Source organism: Bombina bombina, chromosome 3, assembly GCF_027579735.1.
Source record: "Bombina bombina isolate aBomBom1 chromosome 3, aBomBom1.pri, whole genome shotgun sequence".
NCBI lineage: Eukaryota > Metazoa > Chordata > Amphibia > Anura > Bombinatoridae > Bombina > Bombina bombina.
Window position 1 is genome coordinate 418962373 of NC_069501.1, and position 23572 is coordinate 418985944.

A 23572-nucleotide genomic window follows, 5' to 3' on the forward strand; every position below is an offset into this window, starting at 1 on the left:
GCCTGCGGAGCGTTAACAGCCCTTCTACCGCCGAACTCCAAATCTAGGCCTTAGTAAATAGACCAATAAAAACTATTAAAATTAAGTTAAAAATAGTATAGGACAGTATATGAGTTAATAAAGTGACCGGTCACCACTACACAATCTCTAAATCCTTCATAAAAAACAATGACAGTGGTTCAAATTAATATATATAAATATATGTATATCTAAAAATAGCGTTTCTCAGATATCCTTCTATGGATTATATAGCGTTATGTACCCAGTCTCACACCATGTATGCCGTTTTAAAATGTGCCACTTGAGCAAAGTTCAATCCTGTTTGCAATAGTGAATGTCACTTAATTCAAATACACCACGTAACTCCCTTCAATACAGATCCGGAACCATGTTCTATTGTCCTTGACTCCAACTTATTGCAGGTGAAGCGTAGTGTATGAATATAATATATCCAAAAGTTCAAGCAAGTTTATCTCACCTCGGATGCTGATTTTTTACTTCCTCGGACGCCACCGCGTCTCCTGTGCTTCACAGTGGGAAGTTTTGTTGATCCCCGTTAGTTGCTGCTTCCGCATCACGTGTATTCGGCTGACCAATAGTGGTCCTTCCAGACGAAACATGTTGATTGGTGCCAGTGTTTTGTGATATCAGCCCGGAAAATACCACGAGGCTTTACTTGCAGAGTTGAACATATATGCCAATACCCTGAAAAGAAGCTACTTGTATTTTCCCATCTGGAAGGACCACTATTGGTCAGCCGAATACACGTGATACGGAAGCACCAACTAACGGGGATCAACGAAACTTCCCACTGTGAAGCACAGGAGACGCGGTGGCGTCCGAGGAAGTAAAAAATCAGCATTCAAGGTGAGATAAACTTGCTTGAACTTTTGGATATATTATATTCATACACTACCCTTCACCTGCAATAAGTAGGAGTCCAGGACAATAGAACATCGTTCCGGATCTGTATTGAAGGGAGTTACTTGGTGTATTTGAATTAAGTGACATTCACTATTGCAAACAGGATTGAACTTTGCTCAAGTGGCACATTTTAAAACGGCATACATGGTGTGAGACTGGGTACATAACGCTATATAATCCATAGAAGGATATCTGAGAAACCCTATTTTTAGATATACATATATTTATATATATTAATTTGAACCACTGTCATTGTGTTTTTTATGAAGGATTTAGAGATTGTGTAGTGGTGACCGGTCACTTTATTAACTCATATACTGTCCTATACTATTTTTAACTATTTTTAGCAATTAATAAATTGTTTATGTTTACCTTTAGACAATAGTCTTTATTGGTCTATTTACAAATTTTGTTGATAGATTCCTCTTGCTATAGTAGCGCTGAACCAAACATATTTGCCTTTAATATAGAATAACATAACACTCAAGCCTAAATGTTTTTAAAACAAATTAACATCCTTTTTTTTACCTCAATTGTATTTCAATATCAGCATATTATTGTCAGACTAATCTTCGCTTTAAATACATTATTATATGTAGCATGGATTTAGCAATTAATATCCCTTTAGCAAATGTATTCTGCAGAGCCCATACCTTACCTTTATTGCTTCAATCACAAGGTCTCTTGCTTCGAGTTCCCCTTCGAGGATGCTCAGCAGTTTCAGCAGTTCCGGTTTGCTGAGTTTTTCCAGATTCATTGTGTTCCCCTAAAAAAAAAAAGTATATATTTAAGATCAGATGGGAAGAACAATCTAAATACAAAGCAAACTGAGCAAAAAAGGGGTTTTCTTATATTTATTTAAAGGGACACTAAAGTTAAAGGGATATGAAACACACTTCCAGGATTCAGATAGAGCATGCAATTTTAAGCAACTTTCTAATTTACTCCTATTACCAATTTTTCTTTTTCTTGGTATCTTTATTTAAAAAACAGGAATGTAAAGCTTAGGAGCCAGCCAATTTTTGGTTCAGCACCTGGGTAGCTCTTGCTGATTGGTGCTTAGATACCAAGAGAAAGAAGAAAAGAAGGATAATAGGGGTAAATTAGAAAAGTTGCGTAAAATTGCATGCTCTATCTGAATCATGAAAGAAAAAATGTGGATTTCATATCCCTTTAATATAAAACTTTTTTTATAATTCAGCTAGAGCATGCAGTTTTGAGAGACTTTCCAAATTTACTTCTATTATCTAATTGTGTCTTTTTATGTGCACACTTTGTGAGCCTCAGGCTAGTACTGAGATTGGATGATGGCTGTCACATGATACAGGGGGCCGCCAAATTAAAGAAAATTTTGAAATTTGTCAGAAAAAAAAATCTACTGCTCATTTACAATTCAGAGTAAGCTCTAAAGCATGCACTTGTACAATTCTACTGTATTTAAATAGTCATTTAAATATATTGGTAACAAAAAAGTGCAGTGACAAGGACTGATAAATTTAAATCTGCAAACATTCCAGGAAATAGCAAATATTTGCTACCCATAATCATTTTTTTGCGTTGTATTGTGTGGATGGAGCAATTTGTGACTTGCCTTGTATCAGTACAATGAAAGAATGTGATTTATTTCTTGCAATAGAATGTGATATGATTCACTACTGGGGGGTTTCCTACTATTAGCAAATGTGGGAGGGACTGAATGTGTCAGATTACTTTCTGTAAGATAAAAAGAGTACTTTTTTTCTACATTCTTCAGAAAAGTTTTTACCCACAGAAATCTGACCAAACACAAAAATATTTCTATATCCAACTACTGGATATAGTAAGATTTGTGATTATGGTGCTTTTGTTAAAATACAATATAATTGAAGCAAGGTACTGGCAAATGCAAATACATTTCCTGACCCATAGTTCTTTTGAACTCTGCCTATCCATATTTCTATCACGGAAATAATAATAATAAACTACAAAATTATCTTTTTATATGTTCAAAGACGTGAGCGCATATTTTACAGGGTCATAAAATAGTATAATGCTCTAATAGACTATTGTCTGCTTCTAACAATGCACTTCCGCTCCTGAGCTTGACACGGCCTGCAAGATGCTCACTAGCAGCACACGTGCGTTTACATCAGTCATCAGCCTGTCCAGCTCAAGAGCAGAAATGCACAGCTCTTCTGGAGTTGGCATTTACCCAGAACTCCCAATTATCCCTATTTGGGAGGGAGAGTCCCTGATTCTGAGCTCTATCCCTCTGAAACAACAATATGTCCCTCTTTAAAGAATTTCCCTTAGCTCCACCCACGGAACACCCAGAAACTGCCCTTACCCACAGACTATCCAGAAACACTCACAATCCCAACCACTACACACCCATGATCCCTCCTGTCCCTACACAGCTCCACCCACAAAATGGTGAGGGCTCCTATCAACCTCTTGTGTCCGTCATTCTCAGCCACACATGTTGCAAGGTATGTTAGCCCCCAAATAGGTTAAACACATAGTTCATTATATAGAGACACATAGTTGTACGATAGTAAATTGTATTTGCACAACAGAACATTTTTCTATTACACTTTTATGTAATTTGGGGTTTCTCAAGGTTTAAGCATTCTTAACTTGTCATAATACTCTTATGCTGCCAAACTAGTTCAAAGTTCAAACAGCAATATATATATATATATATATATATATATATATATATATATATATATATATATATATATATATATATATATAATATTATATATATATATATTTATATATATATATCAGTTGAGCTGAAATAGCAAATGTCATCTCAAATGTCTAGAAATGATTATAGATCCCTCCTCTTCAAACCCTCACGCTGGCAAATATATCCAGTTCTCTGGGATTCTTTGGTCTCCATATACAAGCTGTCTCACATCATCTCTTAAAGGGACATGAAATCCCATTTTTTTTCTTTAATTATTCAAATAGAGAATATAATTTTAAAAAGTTTCCAATTTACTTCTATTATCAAACTTGCTTTGTTCTTGTGTTATTCTTTGGTGAAGAGATGTCTAGATAAATAGGGTGCACATGTCTGGAGCACTACATGACAGGAAATAGTACTGGCATCTAGTGCTCTTGCTAATGTATAACATTGTTGCAAAACTGCTGCCATATAGTGCTGCAGACACGTGCACACTCCTGAACTTATTGTCCTGCTTTTCAACAGAGGATAACAAGAAAACAAAGAAAATTAGATAATAGAACTAAATTGGGAAGTTGTTTAAAATTGTATGTTCTAGCTGAATTATGAAAGAAAACATTTTTGGTTTTATGTCCCTTTAATTAACCAGCCCCAAATTGTATAAATTAAGAAATGTATAGGATGGCAGATGACCCATGTAAAAACATAATTTATGCTTACCTGATAAATTTATTTCTCTTGTAGTGTGTTCAGTCCACGGGTCATCCATTACTTATGGGATATATTCTCCTTCCCAACAGGAAGTTGCAAGAGGATCACCCAAGCAGAGCTGCTATATAGCTCCTCCCCTCACATGTCATATCCAGTCATTCGACCGAAACAAGACGAGAAAGGAGAAACTATAAGGTGCAGTGGTGACTGGAGTTATAATTTAGAATTTAGAACCTGCCTCAAAAAGACAGGGCGGGCCGTGGACTGAACACACTACAAGAGAAACAAATTTATCAGGTAAGCATAAATTATGTTTTCTCTTGTTAAGTGTGTTCAGTCCACGGGTCATCCATAACTTATGGGATACCAATACCAAAGCTAAAGTACACGGATGAAGGGAGGGACAAGGCAGGAACATTAAACAGAAGGAACCACTGCCTGTAGAACCTGTCTCCCAAAAACAGCCTCCGAAGAAACAAAAGTGTCAAATTTGTAACATTTGGAAAAAGTATGAAGTGAAGACCAAGTTGCAGCCTTGCAAATCTGTTCAACAGAGGCCTCATTCTTAAAGGCCCAAGTGGAAGCCACAGCTCTAGTGGAATGAGCTGTAATTCTTTCAGGAGGCTGCTGTCCAGCAGTCTCATAGGCTAAACGTATTATGCTACGAAGCCAAAAAGAGAGAGAGGTAGCCGAAGCCTTTGGACCTCTCCTCTGTCCAGAGTAAACGACAAACAGGGAAGAAGTTTGTCGAAAATCTTTAGTTGCCTGTAAGTAGAACTTCAGGGCACGGACCACGTCTAGATTATGCAAAAGACGTTCCTTCTTTGAAGAAGGATTAGGACACAATGATGGAACAACAATCTCTTGATTGATATTCCTGTTAGAAACAACCTTAGGCAAAAACCCAGGTTTAGTACGCAGGACTACCTTGTCTGAATGAAAGATCAGATAAGGAGAATCACAATGTAAGGCAGATAACTCCGAGACTCTTCGAGCCGAGGAAATAGCCATCAAAAACAGAACTTTCCAAGATAAAAGCTTAATATCAATGGAATGAAGGGGTTCAAACGGAACACCCTGAAGAACTTTAAGAACCAAGTTTAAGCTCCACGGAGGAGCAACAGCCTTAAACACAGGCTTAATCCTAGCCAAAGCCTGACAAAAAGCCTGGACGTCTGGATTCCCTGCCAGACGCTTGTGTAAAAGAATAGACAGAGCAGAAATCTGACCCTTTAGTGAACTAGCGGATAAGCCCTTTTCTAAACCCTCTTGTAGAAAAGCCAATATCCTAGGAATCCTAACCTTACTCCATGAGTAACTCTTGGATTCACACCAATATAAATATTTACGCCATATCTTATGGTAAATTTTTCTGGTAACAGGTTTCCGAGCCTGTATCAATGTATCAATAACCGAATCCGAAAACCCACGCTTTGATAGAATCAAGCGTTCAATCTCCAAGCAGTCAGCCTCAGAGAAATTAGGTTTGGATGGTTGAAAGGACCCTGAATTAGAAGGTCCTGCCTCAGAGGTAGAGACCATGGTGGACAGGACGACATGTCCACTAGGTCTGCATACCAGGTCCTGCGTGGCCACGCAGGCGCTATCAGAATCACTGATGCTCTCTCCTGTTTGATCCTGGCAAGCAGTCGAGGTAGCAACGGAAAAGGTGGAAAAACATAAGCTATGTTGAAAACCCAAGGGGCTGCAAGTGCATCTACCAGCACCGCTCCTGGGTCCCTGGACCTGGATCCGTAACGAGGAAGCTTGGCGTTCTGGCGAGATGCCATAAGATCCAGATCCGGTTTGCCCCAACGACGAATCAGTTGAGCAAATACCTCCGGGTGTAGTTCCCACTCCCCCGGATGAAAAGTCTGGCGACTTAGAAAATCCGCTTGCCAGTTCTCCACACCTGGGATGTAGATCGCTGACAGGTGGCAAGAGTGTGACTCTGCCCAGCGAATTATCTTCGAGACTTCCAACATCGCTAGGGAACTCCTGGTTCCCCCTTGATGACTGATGTAAGCCACAGTCGTGATGTTGTCCGACTGAAACCTGATGAACCTCAGTGTTGCTAACTGAGGCCAAGCTAGAAGAGCATTGAATATTGCTCTTAATTCTAGAATGTTGATTGGTAGGAGTTTCTCCTCCTGAGTCCACGATCCCTGAGCCTTCAGGGAGTTCCAGACTGCTCCCCAGCCTAGAAGGCTGGCATCTGTTGTTACAATCATCCAATCTGGTCTGCGAAAGGTCATTCCTTCGGACAGATGAACCCGTGACAACCACCAGAGAAGAGAATCTCTGGTCTCCTGGTCCAGATTTAGCAAAGGGGACAGATCTGAGTAATCCCCGTTCCACTGACTTAGCATGCATAGTTGCAGCGGTCTGAGATGCAGGCGCGCAAATGGCACTATGTCCATTGCCGCGACCATCAAGCCGATTACTTCCATACACTGAGCTACTGATGGGCTTGGAATGGAGTGAAGGGCACGGCAAGCATTGAGAATCTTTGATAACCTGGACTCCGTCAGGTAAATCTTCATCTCTACAGAATCTATAAGAGTCCTTAGAAAAGGAACCCTTGTGAGCGGTAACAGAGAACTCTTTTCCACGTTCACTTTCCACCCATGCGACCTCAGAAATGCTAGAACTATCTCTGTATGAGACTTTGCATTTTGAAAACTTGACGCTTGAATCAGAATGTCGTCTAGGTACGGAGCCACCGCTATGCCTCGTGGTCTTAGTACCGCCAGAAGTGAGCCCAGAACCTTTGTAAAAATTCTCGGGGCCGTAGCTAACCCGAAGGGAAGAGCTACAAACTGGTAATGCCTGTCTAGAAAGGCAAATCGTAGGTACCGATAATGATCTTTGTGAATCGGTATGTGAAGGTAGGCATCCTTTAAGTCCACTGTGGTCATATATTGACCCTCTTGGATCATGGGCAGGATGGTCCGAATGGTTTCCATCTTGAACGATGGAACCCTTAGGAATTAGTTTAAGATTTTTAAGTCTAAGATTGGTCTGAAGGTTCCCTCTTTTTTTGGGACCACAAATAGATTTGAGTAAAACCCTTGTCCTCGTTCCGTTCGCGGAACTGGGTGGATCACTCCCATCACTAAGAGGTCTTGTACACATTGTAGAAATGCCTCTTTCTTTACTAGGTTTGTTGATAACCTTGACAGATGAAACCTCCCTTGTGGAGAAGTTTTGAAATCCAGAAGGTATCCCTGAGATATAATCTCCAACGTCCAGGGATCCTGTACATCTCTTGCCCAGGCCTGGGCGAAGAGAGAAAGTCTGCCCCCCACTAGATCCGTCTCCGGAGAGGGGGCCCTGTCTTCATGCTGTCTTAGGGGCGGAAGTAGGCTTTCTGGCCTGCTTGCCCTTGTTCCATGACTGGTTGCCTTTCCAACCCTGTCTGTAACGAGCAGTAGTTCCTTCCTGTTTTGGAGCGGAGGAAGTTGATGCTGCTCCTGCCTTGAAGTTACGAAAGGCACGAAAATTAGACTGTTTGGCCTTTGATTTGGCCCTGTCCTGAGGAAGGGTGTGGCCCTTACCTCCAGTAATGTCAGCAATAATTTCCTTCAAGCCAGGCCCGAATAAGGTCTGCCCTTTGAAAGGAATGTTAAGTAGTTTAGACTTAGAAGTTACATCTGCTGACCAGGATTTAAGCCATAGCATCCTGCGCGCCTGTATGGCGAATCCGGAATTTTTAGCCGTAAGTTTGGTTAAATGCACTACGGCATCCGAAACAAACGCATTAGCCAGTTTAAGTGTTCTAACTTTGCTCAAAGTCTCATCCAATGGTGCTGTGCGAATCGCCTCTTCCAGAGACTCAAACCAGAATGCCGCTGCAGCCGTGACAGGCGCAATGCATGCAAGAGGCTGCAATATAAAACCTTGTTGAACAAACATTTTCTTAAGGTAACCCTCTAATTTTTTATCCATTGGATCTGAGAAAGCACAGCTATCCTCCACCGGGATAGTGGTACGCTTGGCTAAAGTAGAAACTGCTCCCTCCACCTTAGGGACCGTCTGCCATAAGTCTCGTGTGGTGGCGTCTATAGGGAACATTTTTCTAAATATCGGAGGAGGGGAAAAGGGCACACCGGGTCTATCCCACTCCTTACTAATAATTTCTGTAAGCCTTTTTGGTATAGGAAAAACGTCAGTACACACCGGTACCGCATAGTATCTATCCAACCTACATAATTTCTCTGGGATTGCCACCGTGTCGCAATCATTCAGAGCCGCTAACACCTCCCCTAGTAACACGCGGAGGTTCTCAAGCTTAAATTTAAAATTTGAAATTTCTGAATCCGGTCTCCCCGGATCAGAACCGTCACCGACAGAATGAAGCTCACCGTCCTCATCTTCTGCAAATTGTGACGCAGTATCAGACATGGCTCTCGTGTCATCAGCGCGCTCTGTCCTTAACCCAGAGCTATCGCGCTTGCCTCTTAATTCGGGCATATTGTATAATACTTCTTTCATAACATTAGCCATATCATGTAAAGTGATTTGTAAGGGCCTTGATGTACTTGGCACCTCAATCTTACGCACCTCCCGAGCGGGAGACGCAGGTACTGACACGTGAGGAGAGTTAGACGGCATAACTTCCCCCTCGTTGTCTGGTGATAATTTCTTTATCGGTACAGATTGACTTTTATTCAAAGTAATATCAATACAATTGGTACACATATTTCTATTGGGCTCCACATCGGCTTTTGAACATAATGAACAAGCAGATTCCTCTGTATCAGACATGTTTAAACAGACTAGCAATGAAGCTAGCAAGCTTGGAAATCACTTTCAATAAGTTTACAAGCAATATAAAAAACGCTGCAGCGCTTTTAAAAATACAGTTGAATAACAAGGAAAACTAATTCAGTTATAGTCAACAATTCTTAACGAGAAAAATATTAATTAGCAGAGGATTGCACCCATTAGCAAAAGGATGATTAACCCCTCAATACCCCAAAAACGGATATCAAATTAAGATTTAACGCTTTTATCACAGTCAAACACACTGTCACAGATCTGCTGTGACTGATTACCTCCCTCAAAAACGAATTTTGAAGACCCCTGAGCTCTCTAGAGACGTCCTGGATCAAGGAGGAAGAAACAGGAAGACTGTGCTAGAATTTTAACTGCGCAACAAGGCGCTAAAACAAGGTCCCTCCCACTCATATTACAACAGTGGGAGACCTGATATAACGGTTTCTATGCAGAAAATACGTTAGCCATGTGGAAAAAAATCATGCCCAAAAAGATTTATCATTCATGCATCTCTGTAATGAGAAGGGGTGTGGTCTAATGACATCAACACCCTATATCAGGTGTGCATAATTATTAGGCAACTTCCTTTCCTTTGGCAAAATGGGTCAAAAGAAGGACTTGACAGGCTCAGAAAAGTCAAACATAGTGAGATATCTTGCAGAGGGATGCAGCACTCTTAAAATTGCAAAGCTTCTGAAGCGTGATCATCGAACAATCAAGCGTTTCATTCAAAATAGTCAACAGGGTCGCAAGAAGAGTGTGGAAAAACCAAGGCGCAAAATAACTGCCCATGAACTGAGAAAAGTCAAGCGTGCAGCTGCCAAGATGCCACTTGCCACCAGTTTGGCCATATTTCAGAGCTGCAACATCACTGGAGTGCCCAAAAGCACAAGGTGTGCAATACTCAGAGACATGGCCAAGGTAAGAAAGGCTGAAAGACGACCACCACTGAACAAGACACACAAGCTGAAATGTCAAAACTGGGCCAAGAAATATCTCAAGACTGATTTTTCTAAGGTTTTATGGACTGATGAAATGAGAGTGAGTCTTGATGGGCCAGATGGATGGGCCCGTGGCTGGATTGGTAAAGGGCAGAGAGCTCCAGTCCGACTCAGACGCCAGCAAGGTAGAGGTGGAGTACTGGTTTGGGCTGGTATCATCAAAGATGAGCTTGTGGGGACTTTTCGGGTTGAGGATGGAGTCAAGCTCAACTCCCAGTCCTACTGCCAGTTTCTGGAAGACACCTTCTTCAAGCAGTGGTACAGGAAGAAGTCTGCATCCTTCAAGAAAAAGATGATTTTCATGCAGGACAATGCTCCATCACACGCGTCCAAGTACTCCACAGCGTGGCTGGCAAGAAAGGGTATAAAAGAAGAAAATCTAATGACATGGCCTCCTTGTTCACCTGATCTGAACCCCATTGAGAACCTGTGGTCCATCATCAAATGTGAGATTTACAAGGAGGGAAAACAGTACACCTCTCTGAACAGTGTCTGGGAGGCTGTGGTTGCTGCTGCATGCAATGTTGATGGTGAACAGATCAAAACACTGACAGATGGATGGCAGGCTTTTGAGTGTCCTTGCAAAGAAAGGTGGCTTTATTGGTCACTGATTTGTTTTTGTTTTGTTTTTGAATGTCAGAAATGTATATTTGTGAATGTTGAGATGTTATATTGGTTTCACTGGTAAAAATAAATAATTGAAATGGGTATATATTTGTTTTTTGTTAAGTTGCCTAATAATTATGCACAGTAATAGTCACCTGCACACACAGATATCCCCCTAAAATAGCTATAACTAAAAACAAACTAAAAACTACTTCCAAAACTATTCAGCTTTGATATTAATTAGTTTTTTGGGTTCATTGAGAACATGGTTGTTGTTCAATAATAAAATTAATCCTCAAAAATACAACTTGCCTAATAATTCTGCACTCCCTGTACATGTATTGGCAACAATGCTTCTAGTAAAAGTTATCACTTTTTTAGCTTTAACATTTCTCTCTGCATGTGCATGTGAAGCATAGCTAGATATTGTCACTGCACCTACATTTTAAATATTGCCGCTGCTCAGAGCGCCAGTGGGGGTTGTATCATGTCAGCAATTAACAAATTGAGTCCTTACCAGGTGGTACCAGCACATTAGGCTCTCTGAGCAAGTGCTGTGTTTAAAATGCTGGTGCACGGTGCATACTTAAATACACTTATGAAACAGCTATAGCTTTTATTAGAAGTATTTTTACTAATACATGTATATTACAAAAATGCTTCCATTCAAAATAGAAATGTATCCATGTGGATTCCAATTTTTGCTGGAATGTTTCTTTAAACAAGGGTTGCCAATTTTATGTTAAAGAGACACTGAACCCAATTTTTTTCTTTCGAGATTCAGATAGAGCATGCAATTTTAAATAACTTTCTAATTTACTCCTGTTATCAATTTTTCTTCGTTCTCTTGATTTCTTTATTTGAAAAAGAAGACATCTAAGCAATTTTTTTTGGTTCAGTACCATGGAAAGCACTTGTTTATTGGTAGGTGAAATTACCCACCAATCAGCAAGAACAACACAGTGTGGTCACCAAAAATGGGCCGGCATCTAAACTTACATTCTTGCATTTCAAATAAAGATACCAAGAGAATGAAAATAATTTGATAATAGAAGTAAATTAGAAAGTTGCTTAAAATTGCATGCTCTATCTGAATCACGATAGAAAAAAAAAATTGGGTTCAGTGTCCCTTTAAAGACTATATTAAAATTGCACTTGTATGGTGCTTTGGAAAGAATATTTATGGACTCTGAAAGGAGACCATAAAAATTCAAAACACAGGCGCTAAAACAGCTTAAAATAGAAAATTTAAAATATAAAAAAAGTGATTTTTAAGCATATAGCGCAATTTATATATGCAAATGATAACACCCAGTGCGGACTGAATCAACAAAAGATGTGTGGACAATAAAAGTGTATAAAATATATATTTAATTACATAAGTGAAAAATAACATAAAATAAAATGATTTATACACATAAAAGCGCTGATCAGGCGCAATATTGAAGTGTAGTATACATATTAGCAACAATGTGATACAAAAATCAATGTGAAAGGTTTAATTGTTTCCAGTTGAAATTCGATGTGATGATTTTTCCAAATGGCCCAGATTTTGAAGAGGGATTTAAGTCTTCAATGAGAGCTGGAACGAGATGAGGAAGACCAATAAACGACAGAAAAGGCAACAAAAACATAATTTATGCTTACCTGATAAATTCCTTTCTTCTGTAGTGTGATCAGTCCACAGGTCATCATTACTTGTGGGATATTAACTGCTCCCCTACAGGAAGTGCAAGAGGATTCACCCAGCAGAGTTGCTATATAGCTCCTCCCCTCTACGTCACCTCCAGTCATTCGACCAAGGACCAACGAGAAAGGAGAAGCCAAGGGTGTAGTGGTGACTGGAGTATAATTTAAAAAATATTTACCTGCCTTAAAAAACAGGGCGGGCCGTGGACTGATCACACTACAGAAGAAAGGAATTTATCAGGTAAGCATAAATTATGTTTTCTTCTGTTAAGTGTGATCAGTCCACGGGTCATCATTACTTGTGGGATACCAATACCAAAGCAAAAGTACACGGATGACGGGAGGGATAGGCAGGCTCTTTATACAGAAGGAACCACTGCCTGAAGAACCTTTCTCCCAAAAATAGCCTCCGAGGAAGCAAAAGTGTCAAATTTGTAAAATTTGGAAAAAGTATGAAGCGAAGACCCAGTTGCAGCCTTGCAAATCTGTTCAACAGAGGCCTCATTCTTAAAGGCCCAAGTGGAAGCCACAGCTCTAGTGGAATGAGCTGTAATTCTTTCAGGAGGCTGCTGTCCAGCAGTCTCATAAGTTAAACGAATTATGCTACGAAGCCAAAAAGAGAGAGAGGTAGCAGAAGCTTTTTGACCTCTCCTCTGACCAGAGTAAACGACAAACAGGGAAGACGTTTGTCGAAAATCTTTAGTTGCCTGTAAATAAAATTTAAGGGCACGAACTACATCCAGATTGTGCAAAAGACGTTCCTTCCTCGAAGAAGGATTTGGGCATAAGGATGGAACAACAATCTCCTGATTGATATTCCTGTTAGTGACTACCTTAGGTAAGAACCCAGGCTTAGTACGCAGAACTACCTTATCCGAGTGAAAAATCAAATAAGGAGAATCACAATGTAAGGCTGATAACTCAGAGACTCTTCGAGCCGAGGAAATAGCCATTAAAAATAGAACTTTCCAAGATAACAACTTTATATCAATGGAATGAAGGGGTTCAAACGGAACACCCTGTAAAACGTTAAGAACAAGGTTTAAACTCCATGGTGGAGCCACAGCTTTAAACACAGGTTTAATCCTGGCCAAAGCCTGACAAAAAGCCTGAACGTCTGGAACTTCTGACAGACGCTTGTGTAACAGAATGGACAGAGCTGAGATCTGTCCCTTTAAGGAACTAGCAGATAACCCCTTTTCTAAACCTTCTTGTAGAAAAGACAATATCCTAGGAATCCTAACCTTACTCCAAGAGTAACCTTTGGATTCGCACCAATATAGGTATTTACGCCATATTTTATGGTAAATCTTTCTGGTAACAGGCTTCCTAGCCTGTATCAAGGTATCAATAACTGACTCAGAAAAACCACGCTTTGATAAGATCAAGCGTTCAATTTCCAAGCAGTCAGCTTCAGAGAAGTTAGATTTTGATGTTTGAAAGGACCCTGAATCAGAAGGTCCTGTTTCAGAGGTAACGACCAAGGTGGACAGAATGACATGTCCACCAGATCTGTATACCAAGTCCTGCGTGGCCATGCAGGCGCTATTAGAATCACTGATGCTTTCTCCTGTTTGATTCTGGCAATCAATCGAGGAAGCATCGGGAAAGGTGGAAACACATAAGCCATCCTGAAGGTCCATGGTGCTGTCAAGGCATCTATCAGGACCGCTCCCGGATCCCTGGATCTGGACCCGTAGCGCGGAAGCTTGGCGTTCTGTCGAGACGCCACGAGATCTATCTCTGGTTTGCCCCAACGTCGAAGTATTTGGGCAAAGACCTCTGGATGAAGTTCCCACTCCCCCGGATGAAAAGTCTGACGACTTAAGAAATCCGCCTCCCAGTTCTCCACTCCCGGGATGTGGATTGCAGACAGGTGGCAAGAGTGAGACTCTGCCCAGCGAATTATCTTCGATACTTCCATCATTGCTAGGGAGCTTCTTGTCCCTCCCTGATGGTTGATATAAGCTACAGTCGTGATGTTGTCCGACTGGAACCTGATGAACCCCCGAGTTGCTAACTGGGGCCAAGCCAGAAGAGCATTGAGGACTGCTCTCAATTCCAGAATGTTTATTGGAAGAAGACTCTCCTCCTGATTCCATAGTCCCTGAGCCTTCAGAGAATTCCAGACAGCGCCCCAACCTAGTAGGCTGGCGTCTGTTGTTACAATTGACCAGTCTGGCCTGCTGAATGGCATTCCCCTGGACAGATGTGGCCGATAAAGCCACCATAGAAGAGAATTTCTGGTCTCTTGAATGGAATGAAGGACACGGCATGCATTTTGAAGTTTTGTTAACCTGTCCTCTGTCAGGTAAATCTTCATTTCTACAGAATCTATCAGAGTCCCCAGGAAGGGAACTCTTGTGAGTGGAAAGAGAGAACTTTTCTCTTCGTTCACTTTCCATCCATGCGACCTTAGAAATGCCAGTACTATCTCTGTATGAGATTTGGCAGTTTGAAAGCTTGAAGCTTGTATCAGTATGTCGTCTAAGTACGGAGCTACTGAAATTCCTCGCGGTCTTAGTACCGCCAGAAGAGTGCCCAGAACCTTTGTGAAGATTCTTGGAGCCGTAGCCAGTCCGAATGGAAGAGCTACAAACTGGTAATGCCTGTCTAAAAAGGCAAACCTTAGATACCGGTAATGACTTCTGTGAATCGGTATGTGAAGGTAAGCATCCTTTAAATCCACTGTGGTCAAGTACTGACCCTCTTGGATCATGGGCAAAATTGTTCGAATAGTTTCCATCTTGAACGATGGAACTCTTAGGAATTTGTTTAGGATCTTTAAATCCAAGATTGGCCTGAAGGTTCCCTCTTTTTTGGGAACTACAAACAGATTTGAGTAAAACCCTTGTCCTTGTTCCAACCGCGGAACTGGATGGATCACTCCCATTAATAAAAGATCTTGTACGCAGCGTAGAAACGCTTCCTTCTTTGTTAGGTTTGTTGACAACCTTGACAGATGAAATCTCCCTCTTGGGGGAGAGGATTTGAAGTCCAGAAGGTATCCCTGAGATATGATCTCTAACGCCCAGGGATCCTGAACATCTCTTGCCCAAGCCTGGGCGAAGAGGGAAAGTCTGCCCCCCACTAGATCCGGTCCCGGATCGGGGGCCCTCAATTCATGCTGTCTTAGGGGCAGCAGCAGGTTTTCTGGCCTGTTTGCCCCTGTTCCAGGACTGGTTAGGTTTCCAGCCTTGTCTGTAGCGAGCAACAGCTCCTTCCTGTTTTGGTGCAGAGGAAGTTGATGCTGCTCCTGCTTTGAAATTACGAAAGGAACGAAAATTGGACTGTCTAGCCTTGGCTTTGGCCTTGTCCTGAGGCAGGGCATGACCTTTACCTCCTGTAATGTCATCAATAATCTCTTTCAAGCCGGGCCCGAATAAGGTCTGCCCTTTGAAAGGAATATTAAGCAATTTAGATTTAGACGTAACATCAGCTGACCAGGATTTTAGCCACAGAGCTCTGCGTGCCTGAATGGCGAATCCTGAATTTTTAGCCGCAAGTTTAGTTAAATGTACTACGGCATCTGAAATAAATGAATTAGCTAACTTAAGGAATTTAAGTTTGTGTGTGATGTCATCTAGTGTGGATGATTGAAGTGTCTCTTCCAGAGACTCAAACCAAAATGCTGCTGCAGCCGTGACAGGCGCAATACATGCAAGAGGTTGCAATATAAACCCTTGTTGAACAAACATTTTCTTAAGGTAACCCTCTAATTTTTTATCCATTGGATCTGAAAAAGCACAGCTATCCTCCACTGGGATAGTGGTACGCTTAGCTAAAGTAGAAACTGCTCCCTCCACCTTAGGGACCATTTGCCATAAGTCCCGTGTGGCGGCGTCTATTGGAAACATTTTTCTGAATATAGGAGGGGGTGAGAAAGGCACACCGGGTCTATCCCACTCCTTAGTAACAATGTCAGTAAGTCTCTTAGGTATAGGAAAAACGTCAGTACTCATCGGTACCGCAAAATATTTATCCAACCTACACATTTTTTCTGGGATTGCAACTGTGTTACAATCATTCAGAGCCGCTAATACCTCCCCTAGTAACACACGGAGGTTCTCAAGCTTAAATTTAAAATTTGAAATGTCTGAGTCCAGTTTATTTGGATCAGAACCGTCACCCACAGAATGAAGCTCTCCGTCTTCACGTTCTGCAAACTGTGACGCAGTATCAGACATGGCCCTTGCATTATCAGCGCACTTTGTTCTCATCCCAGAGTGATCACGTTTACCTCTTAGTTCTGGTAGTTTAGCCAAAACTTCAGTCATAACAGTAGCCATATCTTGTAATGTGATTTGTAATGGCCGCCCAGATGCACTCGGCGCTACAATATCACGCACCTCCTGAGCGGGAGATGCAGGTACTGACACGTGAGGCGAGTTAGTCGGCATAACTCTCCCCTCGTTGTTTGGTGAAATATGTTCAATTTGTACAGATTGACTATTTTTTAAAGTAGCATCAATACATTTAGTACATAAATTTCTATTGGGCTCCACTTTGGCATTAACACATATAGCACAGAGATATTCCTCTGAATCAGACATGTTTAACACACTAGCAAATAAACAGCAACTTGGAAATACTTTTCAAAGTAATTTACAAATAATATGAAAACGAACTGTGCCTTTAAGAAGCACAGAAAATATTATAACAGATAAAATAATTAAGTTATAGCATCAATCTTTGTCAGAATATACAGTTTTAGCAAAGGATTGTTCCCCTCAGCAAATGATAACTAACCCAGGCAGCAGAAAAAAATACACAAATAAACGTTTTTTATATCACAGTCAATACAATCAGCACAGCTCTGCTGTAATGATTACTTCCCTCAAAAAAGACTCTTGAGATCCCTGAACTCTGTAGAGATGAACCGGATCATGCAGGAAGAAAATGAACCTCTGACTGAGTTTTTCTGATGCATAGTAAAAGCGCCAAAAATGGCCCCTCCCCCACACACATAACAGTGAGAGGGATCAGTGAACTGCTCTAATTTAAATCAAAACTATTGCCAAGTGGAAAAAAAGTGCCCAAAACATTTTTTCACCCAGTACCTCAGAGAAAAAAACGTTTTTACATGCCAGCAAAAAAACGTTTTACCTCAATAATTAATTGTCATTTAAAACCTATTGCAAGTCCCTGCAAAATAGGTTAAGTCTATGTATACAGTTTAAAAGCCAGAGAAGTACCATTTCCCAGAAAACTGAAGTGTAAAATATACATACATGACAGCCTGATATCAGCTACATCTACTGCATTCAAGGCTGAGTTTACATTATAACGGTATGGCAGGATTTTCTCATCAATTCCATGTCAGAAAATAATAAACTGCTACATACCTCTTTGCAGATTAATCTGCCTGCTGTCCCCTGATCTGAAGTTTACCTCTCCTCAGATGGCCGAGAAACAGCAATATGATCTTAACTACTCCGGCTAAAATCATAGAAAAACTCAGGTAGATTCTTCTTCAAATTCTACCAGAGAAGGAATAACACACTCCGGTGCTATTATAAAATAACAAACTTTTGATTGAAGATATAAAAACTAAATATATCACCATAGTCCTCTCACACATCCTATCTAGTCGTTGGGTGCAAGAGAATGACTGGAGGTGACGTAGAGGGGAGGAGCTATATAGCAACTCTGCTGGGTGAATCCTCTTGCACTTCCTGTAGGGGAGCAGTTAATATCCCACAAGTAATGATGACCCGTGGACTGATCACACTTAACAGAAGAAATATGGTTTTCACTTTTACTTACACCGGAGATCGGTGGTTGAATCCTGTATGTTCCTTTCAGTGGCGTGAGACTCCAAACCGCAGTGGGCAGCGAATATCAATCCAGAAAGAAATATGCAAACACCTTTGCACAGGTAGCTGGAAAACTGCACCTACGGAGGCCGGATAGAGACAAGAATAGAACAGAAAAGAGCAATGCGTTTCAACCCGTAAACAGGGTCTTTTTCAAGCTTGAAAAAGACCCTGTTTACGGGTTGAAACGTGTTGCTCTTTTCTGTTCTATTCTTGTCTCTATCCGGCCTCCGTAGGTGAAGTTTTCCAGCTACCTGTGCAAAGGTGTTTGCATATTTCTTTCTGGATTGATGTTCGCTGCCCACTGCGTTTTGGAGTCTCACGCCACTGAAAGGAACATACAGGATTCAACCACCGATCTCCGGTGTAAGTAAAAGTGAAAACCATATTTTGTTGCCTTTTCTGTCGTTTATTGGTCTTCCTCATCTCGTTCCAGCTCTCATTGAAGACTTAAATCCCTCTTCAAAATCTGGGCCATTTGGAAAAATCATCACATCGAATTTCAACTGGAAACAATTAAACCTTTCACATTGATTTTTGTATCACATTGTTGCTAATATGTATACTACACTTCAATATTGCGCCTGATCAGCGCTTTTATGTGTATAAATCATTTTATTTTATGTTATTTTTCACTTATGTAATTAAATATATATTTTATACACTTTTATTGTCCACACATCTTTTGTTGATTCAGTCCGCACTGGGTGTTATCATTTGCATATATAAATTGCGCTATATGCTTAAAAATCACTTTTTTTATATTTTAAATTTTCTATTTTAAGCTGTTTTAGCGCCTGTGTTTTTGAATTTTTATGGTCTCCTTTCAGAGTCCATAAATATTCTTTCCAAATCACTTTAGTAATTGAGGTTGGGAGTTTCCTCTTTATCATCACAGGTTTAATAGTTGCCTTTTTTGCGCAGTTAACCCTTTCTTGCTTTTTTGACTTGTATGGTGCTACAATGTACAAATTATAATATTCCCATCCATTTCTAATTAACTGAAAAGTAGGGTTCTTACAACTCCATTCCCAAGGAACCACTAACTAGCCTGACATTTAGGATTATCTTGGATGAGAACAGTTTAGACAACCACAATTGCAGATTACATCACCCGTGTGGCAGCTCGGACATCCTGAAAATCTGTCCTGCTTCTGGGTCCTAAGTAATGTTATCCAAGAATCACATTTAAGACGATGTAGAAAAATATTGTATATTCATTTGCTGTGGTTTTGCTTTTAGAACAGATGAAATTTGGCCATGGCCAGTCAGGGTCTTATTGATTATTTTATTTCTTTGGAAACAATTCTACGTAAAGTTTGCACTAAATTCAATAAATCAATTCAATAAATACAATGCCTGTATCGGCACTCTATTGTAACATCATGATTAGCTTTGGTTTGGAAGAGGCCAATGTCATCTAAAAGTTGTGTTATAGCCAAAACACATCTTTATTGTTTGTCTGAGCTGGCAGCAGAAATATTGGAAGATCAAATACCAATTTAAAATATGGAATTATTGTATTATCACATTTTGCAATCTGTATCTACAAGCCATGATACACATGATACAGGGACTATAATTAAAGGGGCATTCAGCCAAATTTGGAATCCACATGGATGCATTTCAGTTTTAAATAGAAGCATTTTTGTAATATACATGTATTAGCAAAAATATTTCTAATAATAGCTGTTTCAAAAGTGTTTGCACCATGCACCAACATTTTAAACACAACACTTGCCAGAGAGCCTAAGGTGTTTTTACCATCGGACAATTACTCAATTTGTTAATTGCTGACATAATACAAGCCCCACTGGGGCTCTGGGCAGCTGCAGTATTTAAAATGCTGGTGCACTGAAAATATCTAGCTATGCTTCACATGCACATGCAGAGAAAAATGCTAACACTAAAACAGCGATATCATTAACTAGAAGATTTGTTTGCTAATACATGTGTATTGTAAATATGTTTCTATTCAAAGATGTAATTAATCTATGTGCATTTAAATTTTGACCGGAATGCCCCTTTAATTAACGTTTTCTATTAAATTACTTATAAAAGCAATTGTCAATAATACTGTATATTGGTGATGAGAAGAATATAATTTCTTTTTAGCATTCCATCAGTATGACATTCACTTAGTTTTAATAATGTGTTATTCCTTTATTTAACCTTAATTAAAGGGACATGAGACCCCATTTTTTTTCTTAAAATGATTCGGCTAGAGATTGCAATTTTAAACAACTTTTAATTTATTTCTATTAGCAAATATTCTTTTTTCTTGGTATCTTTTGTTGAATCGCAGGGATGTGAGCTCAGGAGTGTGCTCATGTCTGGAGCAGCACTGATAGGAAATATATCACAAAAGTGCTTTGGCTTAAAATGTGAATGCACCCATGCATATTTCAGTGTTGATCTTTCTATTTCTTTAAACATAAATACTTATATCAATTGCTAAATCCAGTAGTTATTTTCTAGCTAAGGTGGTCACATGGTCTATCTTCCCAGTAAGTATTTTAATACAGATTCTTTTTATTTCTATCTCTTTAACCGCTTAATTTGAAGTACCCTATGGGGGGGTGTATTTCAATAGCGCAGTCTCGCCACCAGCGACGAGACTGCACTATTTTAGCAAGCTTGCAGGAGGGAGGGAGGGTCTAATAGCGCAGTCTTTCACGTGCTATTACAGGCAAACAAACCCTTAACGACCCACGACGTACAGCATACTTTGTGGTTGTTAAGGGAGGGGTTAATTTCGCAGAAAAAAATGTGCTGCTATAAATTTAAAATAACTGTGTTTCAAAATAATGCTACAAAAAAGGGTCTTCCTTTTTTTTCCTGATCAGCGCAATGTAACTTGTTGCCACATTATAAATAAATGATAAAAAAAATATTTATTTTATTTATTGGCTTCAGAGGCTTGTGGAATAAAACTATGCTGGTAAAAGGCTGCTTTGATTTGACAACACTAAGGAGAAAGCAAAAAGGACAAAGAAAAAAATGTGAAAGGGTTAAGAGAGTTAGAGACAGGAAGTGAAAGTTTATTAAAAGTGAGTGTTTTTATACTCTCTTTACAGCATGTGAGGATCAGTCCTGCAAGTGTTGTCATGGCAACGCTAACCTCCTTTAAATAAACAGAATGAAGAAAGAGTTCATCAGAAGTCCATTACAAAGATAAAAACAGGACGGAAATTGAATAATGGTGCCCTGTCTTCCCTCCCATCTAAAACAGGTATTCAGCCACAGAACAGTAAACCCATAAACCTATTCACTATGAGGTTATTTTCTAAATGGAAGAGACATCTAAAATCAACAACAGTTTTACACAGATAACTACATAGTTATAAAAAAAGAAAGAAAACATCTGTTTATTACCATGAAAAAGTGTTTCCTTTCAATTCATTTTCCTTAGCCTCAAAGTAAAATTATTAACGTCATACATTTGCCTGGGGGTTAAGGAAAAATGTACAGTGTATAACAAGAAAACACAGATCCTTTCACATCTTAGAAAAAAAGGTGGAACATTATAAAATATAAAACTGATTCTTACAAAATAAAAGAAGCATTAAAATAGTTTGAACAATTAAAAGGATACTAGACCCAATGGGCACCGCTTGCTGATTGGTGGCTAAATGTAGCTACCAATCGACAAGCGCTATCCAGGGTGCTGAACCAAAAATAAGCCAGCTATAAGCTTTCACCCCTGTTTTTTCAAATAAAGATACCAAGAGGACGAAGAAAAAATGATAAATAGGAGTAAATTAGAAAGTTGCTTTAAATTGCCTGCTCTATCTCAATCATGAAATAAAAAAATTGCGTTTAGTATCTCTAAATGTCCAAAAAGAAATGTTAGATAATTGTGTTATTGCACTGTAACTTGTGTGTAATAGTGTTTAACCCCTGCAAAGAGTCAGCTCCAAAACAGCACATCTGTCCCAGAGGTAAACATGGCTGTTGATTGGTGGCTACACATTTATGCCTTCAATTATTGGCTCATTGACTTGTGCTCAGCTCCAGAACATTAGTGCATTTCTTCTCTGCATTTGACTTTAACCATGCATTTAACCCCTTTACAAGTTATAAGCAAGCAACAGTGCTACAATAAATTAATGCATTAGAGCATTTTATCTTGTGCTTTATGTCTTTTTAAAGAAAAGTTAATTTGTTAAAAAAAAAGTTACTATGTAAAGAATTCTATCTCCAGTCTAGTCGAATTGAAGTGTTTTCAAGTATGTACTCTCTATAACTCACAGTTCCTCAAATTAACAAATTATTTGCATCTTTTACAACTATTCTATGAATCAAGAGCAGAAGTATTAAGAGAAATGTTGTAAATAGTGTCAGATAACCAAAGTCTGATGCTGAACAATTGTTGAAAAGGGATGGGAAATATTTGCTCAGACACCGTGAAGAAACACTTGTCATCTGAGGTATCATGTACGGGTTTAAATTACCTTAAGGTTGGGAGACTTTCTAGTCTCTAATTAGCCTTAGGACATTTGAGGGGAAAACGAAGGTGCAGGCCAGGCGCAGGCATGCTAGCAGCCATTTTGGAGAGTTTACCATCACTTTAATTATTGAACCTTTGGCAATTCAACTAAGAGATCATTTTCCAGGAATTAAAATAGCTAACACTGAGTTACAGTTAGCACTATATGCAGATGATTTTCTTAAATAGGACAGATACAAAACTTACCAGAAATGGTTAAAATATTGGAAATGTATGGCTCATTCTCAGGATTTAAAGTAAATTAAATCAAATCAGAAATATTATGGGGGGGGGGGGGAGGCATAGCAAAGAGACAACGGTGGTTTCCAGGAAGTTGGGCAATATTTTGGGTATTTAGGAATAAAAATGTCAAAACTGAGGGAAGAGAGATATAAAATTATCATAGGAAACAAAATACAAGATGTAGAAAGAAGGAGATTTGAAGAAAAAAAATGGACAAAACTACTGATAACATTAAATGGAAGAACAAATATATTAAAAATGATATTTTTTCCCAGGATATTATATACATTACAAATCTTGGTAATTTTTATCCATAAGAAGGACACGCAAAGCTCAACAAAAGTGGTAAGGAAATTCTTACGGCAAGGTAAACAAATACAAATAATAAACGTACACAAAAAAACAGGGAATGCAGGGTTGGCAGCTCAAAATATGCTTTGGTACAACTGGGTTATTCTGGAATGGATTATAGATATAAACTATTTGGTATTACAGGAACTGGAGACCAATATAATTAAACCATTGTCACTCAAAATGTTACCTCACTTACACCTAGATTACGAGTTTTGCGCTAAACAGGGTGTGAAACTAACGGAAAAAAAGTTGCGTTATTTCACTCTCGATAGCGCTGCCATTACGA

The 23572-nt window shown here is 39.6% G+C and overlaps 1 protein-coding gene across 2 annotated transcripts in view; it reads right to left on the reverse strand.

Moving 5' to 3' along the window:
* Positions 1-23572, reverse strand: part of CTTNBP2NL (CTTNBP2 N-terminal like) — a 275638-nt gene that overhangs the window by 145476 nt on the left and 106590 nt on the right. For both annotated transcript variants that reach the window (XM_053706629.1, XM_053706630.1), the window contains exon 2: positions 1583-1690. In XM_053706629.1, coding sequence (XP_053562604.1) covers positions 1583-1681 — 99 coding nt within the window. In that variant the 5' untranslated portion in view covers positions 1682-1690. The remainder of the gene's footprint in view (positions 1-1582; positions 1691-23572) is intronic.